The sequence below is a fragment of the Engystomops pustulosus genome, chromosome 1, assembly GCF_040894005.1.
Source record: "Engystomops pustulosus chromosome 1, aEngPut4.maternal, whole genome shotgun sequence".
In the NCBI taxonomy this organism is placed as follows: Eukaryota; Metazoa; Chordata; class Amphibia; order Anura; family Leptodactylidae; genus Engystomops; species Engystomops pustulosus.
In genome coordinates, this window is record NC_092411.1 from 24981355 (window position 1) to 24995572 (window position 14218).

Genomic DNA, 14218 nt, shown 5'->3' on the forward strand with positions numbered 1-14218 from the left:
TCCTCCTGCTATATAACATGCTGCCTGCTGTTTGTAGATGAGGTTACATGTTTCTAGTATCTGCTGCTATCCTCTTAGTGCCACATACAGTTACATGACCCTTTCCTCACTGAGTCGTGTAGTTTTCGCTGTAGGTGGGGGAGGGAGCACAATATTGTAGGTAATTGTTCTCATTACTGCTGTATGTCTGGTTCATAGAGGGGAACGGAAACACAGAGGCGACATTTATTACCATTCAGCTGTGGATGTTACCCTCAGGGCAGAGTCTAGTTCTTTTCATCGGGCTGTTTTGGTTATTCCTGCTGAGTCAGATTTTTAGGTTTACCAAAAATAATCAGCATTCCTAACATGGATGAGCTTGTCTATTTAGGTTCCAGGTCACAGGTCAGCGTGTGGAGCAGGTTGTACAGGGGTCCCACTTACTACAATGTGGATTATACTGCAGAGGGATTCGGCTGCTCAAAACGCTGAACGTTTTTGTTGTGAATACTGGTTATGTGAATATATCTAAGTAAATCAGGAGCTTGGTAAAGCTGGGTGGTAAACTTGACAATGACAGGAAAGTTTGGTAGCAGAAATCTTTGTCTCCTAAACTTTTTGGCTGGAAAAAGAGGCGCATAAGATGTGGTGCCAAACTATTCCCCCAAGAGCCTTTTGTCCCACCTCTTACCCCACCCCCTTTCTACACAGTATAATTCCCCCCATAGTGCCCCCCACATAGTATAATACCCCCTTCCTGTGGTATGTAAAATAACACTCAAAGAGGACCTGTCACTCCAAGGGTGATGCCACACATGGCGTTTTTAACGCGTTATTGGCCCGTTTTTAAGCAGTCTGTCAAAAAACGCATGCGTTTTTGACCAGTTTTAATTAACCCCTTAAGGACGCAGCCATTTTGTAGCTTAAGGTTCAGTCCGATTTTTTGGATTCTGACTTGCGTCGCTTTATATGGTTTTAACTTTTGAACACTGTTACTTATCTAAACGATTCTGAGATTGTTTTTTACCCACATGTTGTACTTCATTTTAGTGGTTAATGTTGTCTGATAAGTTTTGCGTTTATTTACAAAAAAAAAAGAAAATATGATGAATTTTTTGAAAAATTTTCGAAATTCAAAATCATTACGTTTTCAGGCAGATAGATTTACCACCTAAATAAGTTGCTGAATAACATTTCCAATATGTCTGCTCTACATTTTCATAATTTTTGAAATGTCTGGATAATTTATTTTGATGTCACGCGGCTTACAAATTGAATATCGCTTTTCCGGATTCTCAGAATTGACTATTTTGGGGATAAATACAGTTTTGAATGAAATTTTACATATTTAGCATCAAAACCCCCCTATATAACCAAACCCCAAACTATCAGAAACAGCTTTTAGGAAGATTGTTAACCCCTTGAGATCTTCATAGTAATTGAATCAAAATGGAGGTGAAATTTAGAATGGTCATATTGTGCAGGTTATACGTTCATTTAGCCCTAAAATTTACACATTTCCAAAAGATAAAAAGAGAAAACCCACCATACAACTTGTTCAAAAGCTCCTTTTCTATGGTAAATAAAATTGCTACCGACGTTTTACCCCTTTCTATATTCATGGAAAATCCCTTTAATTTTCCAGGTAGGAAACTGGATGATCTACACCCTCTCCTCTTCCTCCTCAGTGATGCAGTATCACACACTATTATACAGTGTCAATTATATTAGGAAACCAATAGAAATCCCCTTTTAGAACCAGAATAGTCTATTATTTTATCATGTGGGCGGGGCCGTCTAATCACGTGAGCCGCACACTGTACATAGCCTCGATTAGCAAGGGGTTAACGTAAAGCTATATACAGTGAGAGCGGGGCCACGTGAGCGGTCATGTGACTGAGTGACGACTGTTTTTCTTCACACGGTCGCCTAAAGCAGGCGTGGGCGTGGCCAATCATAAAGAGGGCGTGTTATGTAGTGTTAGCGATAATGGGCGTGGCCGGTTCTGTGTGTGTGTAATATGGTGGTGGGCGTGGCCGGGGCTGCCCCCTTCCTCCATGCTGGGTGCTGGCTGCCAGGCGTACACAGGAGGGAGGGGGAGGAGGAGGAAGAGCACAGAGGGGACAGCTCCGGCTCCAGCAGCAACTTCCCAGCTTCATTACAGCGCGGAGACCTGCACCAGAGCTGCCCGCCAGCGCTGCATGAGTCCATGGATTACATGGTAGGTGCCCCCGCTGCTGCCCCGCACTCCGCCTCATGTACCATTCAATGGCACCGCTAATGCCTCCCTAATGAGGGCTGTGCCCCCCTCACAGGTGGCAGGGCGCCCCCCGGCCTGCAGGGGGTAAGCCGCCCCCTATGCCAGCCCACAGGGGTCTGTGATGTGGGTGCAGGCACTGGCATGGATTAGATGCCATGCAGTGTGCCCAGCCTGCTCCTGTACCCTGCTCTATTCTCTAACTTTCCTCTATGTGCCAGCTTGTAGGGTTGTGTTATGTGCAAGATCTCTGTTTGCTGCCAGTGAAAGCAAACAATTACTTTGTTAATGGTGTTTTTCTTTATGTAATGTATTATTGGGGGAACATCGCTGTGATGGGGGCCATGATCATTGGATTTGACAAGTGTTTCACTTGTACTGGACAAGGTGTGAGCGTGCCCCCGGGTAAGGAGTGAGCATGCCCCCGGCACTAGGTAGGGAGTGAGCGTGCCCCCGGCACTAGGTAGGGAGTGAGCGTGCCCCCCGGCACTAGGTAGGGAGTGAGCGTGCCCCCCGGCACCTGGGTAGGGAGTGAGCGTGCCCCCCGGCACCTGGGTAGGGAGTGAGCGTGCCCCCCGGCACCTGGGTAGGGAGTGAGCGTGCCCCCCGGCACCTGGGTAGGGAGTGAGCGTGCCCCCCGGCACCTGGGTAGGGAGTGAGCGTGCCCCCCGGCACCTGGGTAGGGAGTGAGCGTGCCCCCCGGTGCACGGGCATGGAGTGAGTGGGCGTATGGGTAGGTTGATCCGCTGCTCCATACATGAAGAGGACTTGATCCTGTGACCATGTAATGGGGGAGAAGTGTTAGAGGTATTCTATACCATATCTACAACGTGGAGGGTGTTCCTGATTGCCCCCTCCCCAGTTCTTTCGGTTCCTTTTTGAGGATGTTGTGCTTGTTGCCTACAACACGTCTCTGCTACTCTCTGGCCCCTAATATGACCAGGGAGTCCAGGGATTGGCGTGGGGCTCATATGCCCAATGAATGTGAAGCCATCACCAAGGATCCTTTCGCCTTGTGATTGGACAGGAGCCATTGAATTCATGAGGACAAGGAATACGTTTCATGACAATTACCCCGGTGGATGCCCTGATGGATATCACTACATTTGGGGTACATTGTGATCTGACACATATAAAGGGTAAATTGTGGCTTTGTGCCGTGGAATCTGAAGTCTTTGGAGTTTAATTTTTTTTTCTGGCAAACATCCCTGATCCATTACAGTGAGTATCCAGTCTCCATCCGTGTCATATCCTGAGCCTGATCCTGGTCTCCCCTACTGAACCTCCAGTATGTATGGTGCCAGCTGCTCTTACTTGGATCCCCATTTGTGTGACATTGTTTGTGACCTTTTGAAGCTGATGACCTCGGTGTGCACCCAAAATCCAGTGTTCTGTAATATTGAGGGGTACCGGTGTACCCCTGTAACAGCCAGCTCTATGTTGGGATATCCCAGCTTCTACATGCCTGCATCCTGTGCTGGAGTGATTGGTGTTATGGCCGTCTATACCTAGTCGATAAAATTTGGCGCCTTTGTAGACTTTCCTCGGTAACTTATCTGGGTGTTCAATCCTCACCATGAAATGTATTGTCGTAGGTTATTTCACTTTGTGAACTAGATAGATGCTAGAAATTTAAGGAGCTGCCCGTGCGGTCTCCATGGAGAACTGTGGTACTAAGATGGACGTATATTTGATCTGTCTGCGAATAGACCCGTAGTAGTGAAGGCCATAACCCATGTTCCGGTATAACCCAGGGGGCAGAGTTTTTGGCCGAGAAGGTTTCATTACATACTTGAGGCGGGGCCACTGCCTTAAAACGAAAATCCTAATAATTTGTGCTGTAGCTTTTCTACGTTTTTTGTTCTCTTCTACCTGTGAGGTTCTTTTAGGTTATGAAAAAGTTGGTTAGACGAGTTTGTCAAAGATCGTAGTGCGCGGGTCATAGAGTTCAGTTGAGAATAAATCTTTAGGGTTGTCATACACGGGCTGATGTTCTCATCTGCTCACGATCACTGGCTGTGCCCTGGATTATCACACGTCTCACCCGAGTTTAGTGATGAGATGCAGAATGATGTATTTGACTACTGGAACCATTGCTGGTAACACAATTTGGGGTCCCTTATATTCTGGTCTAAATGCAATAACGTTTGGGTAGATGTATGAGTGTTATTTCGGTCAGTTGGTGATTGGACGGAAGTTACAGTTTTAATACCCCAAACCCTTCGTTTTAAAGGGAGCCTGTCAGTAGATTCCGTACCCCTATACCATCAGCGTGCCCTTTAGGGTCCAAAACCTTTTTAAGTTACCAGTGTTGGTCGTTGTTTTTAAGAGGGGAAAGGTGGTGATTTGAGTTATCTTCGGACCCTTGGCACATCCATACTGTGCGCAGTGAAGCCGAGGTCATTTCATCTCACCTCACTGCTCTTGGACTGAGCATCAGCGCATGTGTGATCCATCTTCTTGAAGTATCAAATAAAATCTGACAAATGGAAGTTTATGGAGAGGGAGAAAAAGTCAAGTAAGATGGCCGCCCGTACAGTGATGCTGCAACAAGTATTTTTGTGGGTAATTTTAGAAAAATGTTATTTCTTAAAACCCTTTAATATATCAAATAAGTAAAAAACTGACATTTTTTTGTCCCACAGGACAAGTACATCACTTAAAGGGCTTTTCCCACTAATCAAGTTAGGCCCTAACTTGCTGATCGGTGGGGGTCTCGATGTTGAACCCCCACAGATCACGAGAAAGGGGGTACCTTCGTCGGACCCATTCTCACTCCCAGAGATGAACGGAGCAGACGGTCTTTTGCATTTTTGTGCTCGACAATCTCTGTCCGCTCCATATAGAAGAATGGAGCAGAACGGTCATGCATGGTGTCTGCTCCATTCATCTATGGGAGAGCGAGGGGTCTGACGGAGGTACCTGGGACCCCGTCGGAACCCCCATTCTCGTGAGCTGTGGGGGTCACAACACTGAGACCCCCAACGATCAGCAGGTTAGGCCCTATCCTGTGGATAGGGCTTAACTTGATTGGTGGGAAAACCCGATTAAGTGATGTACTTGTCCTGTGGGACATTAGTCAAGTCATGAATGTGTGAGAAAGAGAATGGTAAAAAAAATTCTGCTTGAAAGTCTTCAGGCCTCCTAAGAAATGATGGTCCACATTGGTGGCACCCATGCACCTCCGCCATTTAGATGCTGTGGTTGTGACACATAAAAGTTAAAGGGGTTGTCCACTTTCAGCAATTTTTTTTTTTTTTTATATTATTTGTGTAAGGAACAGTTATCTAATTTTCCAATATACTTTCTGTATACATTCCTATTCACTGGAAGTAAACACATAAGCTTTCTATAGCAGGGCAGCAAGCGGAGATCTAGAAAACCATGAGGAATTGATACAGAAAGTATATTGGAAAATTATATAACTTTTCCTTACACAAATCATATCAAATATTTGCTATCCAGTCAAGGCTCAGCCCGTGAGTCTCCTCTATTCTGCTTTATCAGCGCTAATCCATTGTATTCCATGTGTCCGGTGGTTAAGTCTTCAGAATTTCATGTAAAATTCCTATAATAGTTTTTTTTTTTTTTTTGCTCATATTCTAAGTTCTGGTTTTGTTGTAAATGGATTAATTTTTATTGTACAGCTCAAAAAGCGCTAATTTTCTATTAGGCCATTTTCACATCTCCGATCGAGAATTCCATTAATCTCATCCATTATGGAGGGTAATGGTAATCGGAGAGTCATGGTAATCAGATAGCTTCTATATAACATGAGTTACAATAGACAGATACAATACATGTTTCAGAAAAATAATGTAGGCAATCTGAGAAATCCTGGTCAGAGATATAAATTTCTCAATGTGGAGTGTCTGACAGTTTTGTTATATACAGACTGTCCCTGGGTTACGTACAAGATGGGTTCCTTGGGTTTGTTCTTAAGTTGAATTTGTATGCAAGTCGGAACTGTATATTTTATAATTGTAGCTCCAGGCAACATTTTTTTTTGTCCCAGTGACAATTGGATTTTCTAAATTTTTTGCTGTAGTGAGAACAAGGATGAGCAATAAAGCTTCATTACAGACGCCTTACAGCTGATTATTGCAGCCTGGGACTATAGTAACATCCAGAGAGGTCACCAGAGGTCACATAATTTTTGAGTGAATCTATCACTAGGTTTTACCCCACTAAACTCCGAGCTGCCTCCGGTAGGGGATGAAATGTCCTTTCTAAATTCCCTAAAATCTCATCTGTTTAACTATAAAATATCTTGCCCAAAAATCAGGCAAATATGACTCTTCTCACCTCATTTTCACATGAGATGAGTCAGTTTAGTCCTAGAAACATGCTTTTTGTGTCATATTAAAGATAAGAATCTTATCTTTCAGATCCCATCAAGCTTATGGTCCTGTGAACTACGAAACTGGAGAAACTGTTAAAAAATAAGCAGGCACTGGATCTTAATCGGCAGCTTATGGGGGAACCAGAGATTCAGGCGGCTAAAGACGTAGTGGGAAATGCAAGCTGCAGATAAGGATCCAGTTCCTCCCTATTGTTTGTTGTTTACAGAACAGTAAGCTGATGGGTTATGAAAGATGAGATTCTCATCTTTAATATGGCACAAAAAGCTTGTTTCTAGGTGCTATAGTGACAAAGATGGGGGATCCTGAAGTGACACTCCCCCTACAACCACTAAACTTGACTCGTCTGGTGGGAAAATTGGATCAGAAGAGTCATATTTGGCTGATTTGAGGGGCGGGGGGTTATAGGGAAGTGTGTTAGATTTCACATAAAAGAAGGAATTTAAAAAGGACATTTCATTCCCTACCTCAGAGGGCTAATGGTATAGTGGGGTATGTCTAGACATTGTGGCACCTTCATGAGGTGGAGGCCCCATCCACCCATTATTCCCTGTGTATAGTTACTACAGGAAGCTTTATTCTGTGCACCTGTGTGACATCACATGACCAGGGATATAACGAACCGTGCACCTATGTGACATCACATGACCAGGAATATAATGAACCGTGCACCTGTGTGACATCACATGACCAGGGATATAATGAGCCATGCACCTGTGTGACATCACACGAACAGGGATGTAACGAGCCGTGCACCTGTGTGACATCACACGAACAGGGATGTAACGAGCCGTGCACCTATGTGACATCACATGACCAAGGATGTAATGGGCCGTGCACCTGTGTGACATCACATGGCCAGGGATGTAACGGGCCGTGCACCTGTGTGACATCACACGACCAGGGATGTAACGAGCCATGTACCTGTGTGACATCACACGACCAGGGATGTAACGGGCCTTGCACCTGTGTGACATCACATGACCGGGGATGTAACGGGCCTTGCACCTGTGTGACATCACATGACCAGGAATATAATGAGCCGTGCACCTGTGTGACATCACTCGACCAGGGATGTAACGAGCCATGTACCTGTGTGACATCACACGACCAGGGATGTAACGGGCCTTGCACCTGTGTGACATCACATGACCGGGGATGTAACGGGCCTTGCACCTGTGTGACATCACATGACCAGGGACTGGTTTTCATTCACAGGAAGTAAACAATGAAACTGTTCTATAGCATTACAGCAAGCAGAGATGTAGGAAACTGTGAGGAATCGATACAGAAGGTATATTGGAAAATTTTAATTGCAAAATATCAATCATTTAGCAAAAGTGAATCACATCTATAATGGAAATCTGCCATCAAAATCCATCATGGTAAAGCAGGGGCACTTACAGATCCAGACACGTGAGTGGGGTAATCTTCTAACTTTCCTAGTAACAAAGTGTAGCAAAACGGCGCATACACGGTGACCTGTGAGGCGCGGAGAGCAGCCTCACAGCCCCTGTACTTTGGTGCGCAAGCATGTAGGTTGCCATCTAAAATGTTATCATTGCATCTGTCACCAATGAAAAAGCGCCCTCTGGTGACCGGTTCCCTTTAATCCCTATCCAGCTCTTCTCTCATCTCCCGCTACTTTCCATTTTTATATAAAAAGTTTTCATAAACCATTCATACAAATTCTCTTTTTTTTGGCCATGGTCTCTCCAAGCTGCTCCTAAGTCCACAGTGATCTGTATTATTTGGCCTATATTCTGGTCACAAAGCTCATCCGAGCATCCTGCTTGAGAATCCCTTTATAGATGAGGCGAAATGTCGCATTGATGGTGGAATAAAGACTTCGTATCACTATTTCTGGAGTGCTGCTTCATCCTTTATCATCGTGTGTACCAGGTGGGTCATGTCGGACCCTTTGTGAAGAACTGCACCCGACTTTTACACGGTGCCGTTCCAAAACTCCTTCTCTCTTCTCTGTATTATTTGGCCTATATTCTGGTCACAAAGCTCACCCGAGCATCAAGTGTTATCGAGTCACTAGACACGTAGTTGGGATGGGAGTAGGCACCAAAATATAAACCTTCTAGTACCTAATGCATAAGGTTCTTATTATTCATGTCAGAATCCATGAACTGACTACATATTGCCCCATTATGGTTATCGTGTGACCACTGGTCAGGATGGGATTTGTAATGAGGGTCATTCCAGTCGTGGGTCTGTTGCCACAACTTGTTGTGTATTTTAGTGATGTTTTTAATTGTGTTGTCCTTTTTGGTACCTTGTGAGAATAAAAATTGATTATTGGATGTCATTGTTTCATGTATTGTGATTTTTTGGTGAATATGGTCCTGATTACTATTGTTGGTATTGTGTTTCGTTCTTAGTATATGGACACGTTACTTATGTAGTGGTTATTCTTTTTTTGGTATTGACTGTTGGCTCTACTAGTTTGGGATGGAGAAGATCTGCCGCCATATATACGGAGTAATAATTAGTCTGCGTTCCAGACATCTGAATGATTCCTTCTAAGAACAATGGTTGTTACTTTCCTATCTCTTGCACCATCCCCTGTGTTCTTTATATAACGTCATTGCCTGGACCTGCAGATCGCCACAGGATACCGTCACCTAGTGGTTTATTTCCCCTCGGGTTCTCATAGTTTAGCATTTGTTTCTGTTCGTTTCTTATAGAATTCCGCAGGTTGCATCTATAGTAACCAGTAATTGGGAGAACTCTTCGGTTCCTCGCTGTATAAGCTAGATAAAAATTGGAGGTCCACTTCTGCATCCTGACTGTTTGTGAAGTTTGTCTTCTGAGTAAGTTTAAGTGAAATGGTGCATCATGTCACCGTTTTTATTAAAACCATTTTTTTTCCATTTTATTTTGTGCTGATTTTTGTTAATGCAGTATTTGACTCCGATTTCTTACTACAGATCCACTTTACTGCTGCTGTAAAATGCAGCAAAAATTCCTGTTTGGTGCATTATTTTCTGCACCAAATCTATATTAGAAGGTTTTTGCTTAATTTATATTTAACTTACTTTACCTCATGAGGATGAGAACCCTGCATGTGCGTTGTATCATTGCATTGGCAGAGAAAGAGGATGGCTGTGCCGAAATATTGGGGCACATTTATTTACCCGGTTTGTGGTTCATGGAAGCCAGTGCAGCTGCGCCAAAAATCCGATCGCGTGTGACACAATCACAGCGCAGACACCTGTTAAATACCTTTCCAAGCTGCGCAAATCCCGCAAAAGTAGGAAAGTCTAACAAAGGTGTGCGTGCGCAGACCCTTAGTAAATAAGCCCCCATGTGTATTCCTATCCTTTTACATGGGGGGTGTAACTATTGTACATTGTATAGGTGAATCTTATGGCACGCTCATTAAAGGAAATCTACCATCAAAATCCATCATGATAAATCTGGGCACTTAATCATAGATCCAGGCACCGGGACTGTGGTAATCTTCTTATGTTTGTTATCCTTATCCAATTCCTTCCCACTATAATTATCCTAATGAACCTAAAGCCTCACCGTTGTAGCTTCACAGGCAGTTACAATGAGCAGAGCAGGTCTTACTATCCCCTGCTGATTCTAGATTACACAGGCGAATGGAGACAGCAGGGGCTTGGAAGAGACGTTCTCATTGTAACAGCCAGTGAATCTTTGGTTACCAGTTCTGAGGTGCTCTGGCAATGCCCCCAGAGTCATTCAGGCTCATTAGAATAATTTAATAAAATGGCAGCTATTTCCTTACTTTGGCATGCTCAACCTACCGCTCCATTCATTTTGGGTATGATAGACCATGCTCCAGGAACCTACTGTGCTCGATGACGTCTGCTACCTGCATTTCTAAACTATCGGTCTAATGATAGGTGGTGCAATACCTAACGTGACCAGATGACATAACTGGCGCTTCTTTGGAACAAAAAAACCCCCACAAATCCAGTAGAGATTCTTCAGCTTGGCGCACACTGTGCTGTGGACAATTCCTCTAACGACTTTCTTTTGTAACGATCTTGTGGCCGCTCCAAGCTTTTCCAAATTTTAAAAACAAAAACATACTCCCTGGGATAGAAAAACAGGATTTTTATCAGATGATTCTACAGAATAAATAAATACAAGGCTCCTGGAGAGAGAGAGAGAACATTTTAAGATTCCCCGAATTTACATGTCCCCATATTGGAATGTGAGTTCTTACAAAAGAAATCTATTTTAGGAAAGACATTCATCATCCCACATTACACCCGCTGGGCTCCAAAACGGCAGAAAGGGAAATTTTTGATTTTTCATTTAGTCAAAAGAATATAATAACAGGAGTAATACCCACCTTACCAAGGATGGGGGAGGAAAATATCACATGACAATATGAAGGATCAAAATGAACTTTGTGTGATCATATGTGCCATAGACTACATAAGAGGCTTTCAGGACACTAATGCACAATGATGTCCTAATTTTTCCAATTTTAAAATAAAGGATCTGTGTTTATGAGCAGCCGATTGGCTGCTTGTAGATCATGTGGTTAATGCTGGGATTTCCTCCTGTGAGAGAGACAGGAAGAGCTGCTCAGATCCTTTCAGAAACCAGACAGATGTTACTTGGTTATTGCTTGTCTAGTATCGTTCCCTATAGTACAGTATAGATTCTGTGGGGGGCACAGCCTATTTAAAGCGAACCTGTCATCAGGATTGTCCTTTTTAGTTGGTGACAGGTTCACAATAGCCTATGCTATGCTGATTTTAAAAAGGTCTCGTCCACTTCCGGAGACTCTCCACACGCTGCTGACATAACAGAAGGAAAATGTTACTCCCACCCATTTTATAGGGATTAAACAAATTATAATCCCTGTGAATTTTGATTCCTCGGCTGCTGATGCATCCTTCCAGAGTCTGGAAAAGCTGGGTTTTCACCTCTGTGCAGATGGACAATCACAACAACGTCCTTCTCTTTGAATGAGTAACAATTACCTTAAAGGGGTTTTGTATAAGTCTTAAAGGACACCACCTGATAATTGGTAGGAGACTGTCCTATTATGGATGCTCATTACCTCTAGGGGATAATGGAACCGGTTCCAGCGAAATCCAGGTCTCCCATAGCAGCAAGAAAATGCTCAGGGGTTCAGGCTCTGCCACTCCATAATTATGCATGTCCCCTGCTCATTATTACTCACCCCTCTGCCCCCCCCCCCCTATCCTGGTAATTTGGCGGCTGTGCAAGGGATTAGTTTTTGCGCATGCGCAAGATTTCCAGACAGCCAGATTACGTCTGGTGTTAGATGTAATTTAAATACATGCTTGATGAGGTTCCACCTCTAGAACCTAAAGCTCCGTTTGGATATGGGTAGCGCACAGCCATGTGCATTTCTATGGGGACAGGAACAAGATAAAGCTTGCTCTGTCTCTCCCCATACGTACAGCTGTGCTGCGTTCCTCCCTATGGAGAGGGCGAGCATATATTCATGTAAAGGAGGCCTAACTCCGAATGGGGGTCCTCCTCCATGGCCGTTCTGAAAGGAGAGTTCAAAGCGCATGTGCGTCCACTGTCCATTCAGATATATAGGAGCCCCCAAAATAACAGATACTATAGTCACTTGAATGGAGAGGGGCTGCGCATGCGCTGAACTCTCTACATTCAGCTTGGCCAAGGTAAGGGGGGGGGGTCAGCCCCCTACAAAGACCTTGTGTTGTGTATTTTCCTTTTGTTTTTCTTGCCTTTATTGTTCTTTGAGGACTTTCCACTTACCATTTTATCTCTAGGATTTTTTCCTTCCATTGACCGAGGCCTTGTCCTTACTTGGGTCTTGTGTACTTGCTGCATTTTATGACTCGCGGCAAGGTCATAGGACTACACGATCAGCCCTGTGTCACGTGTTGCGGTTTAGGAACGTTTGCTTTCCAGTGACTGTTTACCTGGTGGATGGAAGAACGATGAGACCCTGTAGACCGCACAATGTCTGGCCTTGAGGTCATAGATCAAAGGACAAGTCAGATTTATCCATGTTCTGCGAGCCTCTGGTCTTGTAACTGAATGTCATTCAATGTCTCGCTGAGTTCAGCACTTCGGGTGATGAAAGGTTTTGGGTGGAAGCATGGACACCCGGCATATTACAATTGTGATACTGGACATAAAAGTAGACATTAAGTTCTGTCAACAGGACTGAGGGGCTCCAGGCTCCATTAACAGCTACGGAGGCCCGAGCCCCTCAGGCTCATTTGCACAATTTTTAAAGCCTTTTTTCTTAAGAACAAGGGCATAAGAAGCTTAAAGAAGAGCAGATCCTTCTAGAGGGGGCACACACCAATAGGTTAGTGTGCTTGGTTTACAATCTTTCATCCTGGTGGTAGATTTCCTTTAAAGGAGTTTTCTGGGAATTTTGGAAACCTCAGTGGTGGCAAAAGAAGAAAGCATGCTTAGGCTCCCAGTCCCGGTACTTCCAGGTTTTTTCTTCTTCAGTAACAGGTCTCACTTCGGCCAATGATTTGCCTTCTCAGACCTAGGGACAACAAAATGATGTCTGGTGGACAAATCCATAAGTACTGGAGCAATGCAGGAATCAGGAGCCACTGGAATTCACTGAATTACTAAGTTAATTGCTGGTAACATATTCTGCAGTGTAATAGTTGATGGTTGATGATAGATGGTTAACAGTCACATGTCCCTTACGCGACCGTAGGAAACAAACGTAGCGATCAAAACAAACGCCATTCACGTGTTGGCTTTGGTCAGATTCGAAGCCAGAACCCGGATCTTCCATTACTGCTTGTCTATAGGCTCATTTTTGGTATAGAGTTACTGAATGCTTCTTATATTATGTACTGGACTTGTTTACAATTCAGGGAGCACCTTGATTTTGGGTTGAGATTTGCAGGTCACTCGGCCCGTCCCAGCTTCTTGGCTTAGAACATTGTATTATTCTTAGCTAGTGAACCCACAGCTTGATCTGCACAGAGATTGTCATTATTCTGCAGGGGGTAGACCCATCCTGTACAGCATCCTCAGCGTAAACAGGAGACGTGGCTATGAAGAAGGGCTTATTGTCGGGGCGATGTGTTTATAGATGACATTCAGCTTTTCCTGAGACTGAACAATACGGTGATGTGTCTCTGCCGGTGCCCGGCCATGTGCAGGCAGGTGTTACCTAATCTGCCGTCCTCTGTCCTGGATTCTCACATGGCCATCGGTGATCTCCACGGAGAGACATAATAACACCCTGCACGGAAGACTCCTACAAAACAAGATAAGCGGCACCACAATTCATTTCTCTGGTGTCTATGCCCAGGTTACTCTTTCATGTAAGTTTACACCCTACTTTGTAATCCTCTGTGGGCCTGTATGTGGCAGACTTGTGCCCCTTTACTGTTTTGGCCATAGACCTTAGGAACATATACATAAGTAGTTATTACAGGGGTTGTACCAACTTTGATTGTTATCCCCCCCATACACTGTACAGGCAGTCCCCGGGTTAAGTATAAGATAGGTTCTTTTAGGTTTGTTCTAGCATCAATTTTACTAATGTTACATGTGTCCTAATAAGAAGTTCCTGACTTCTTTTATTATAACTAATTAGCTGAGGGTGCTCTGACTATGTCACCGGAGCAGGTAGATTTTGTGG

General features: G+C 44.1%; 1 protein-coding gene across 2 annotated transcripts in view; it reads left to right on the forward strand.

The window, feature by feature from the left end:
- The first annotated feature begins 1941 nt into the window (after window positions 1-1941).
- Window positions 1942-14218, forward strand: part of ARL15 (ARF like GTPase 15) — a 149409-nt gene continuing 137132 nt past the window's right edge. Inside the window, exon 1 of one of the 2 annotated variants that reach the window (XM_072113998.1) lies at window positions 1942-2200. In XM_072113998.1, the coding sequence (XP_071970099.1) occupies window positions 2000-2200 (201 nt within the window). In that variant the 5' untranslated portion in view covers window positions 1942-1999. The remainder of the gene's footprint in view (window positions 2201-14218) is intronic. The other variant, XM_072114007.1, reaches the window with a different exon arrangement.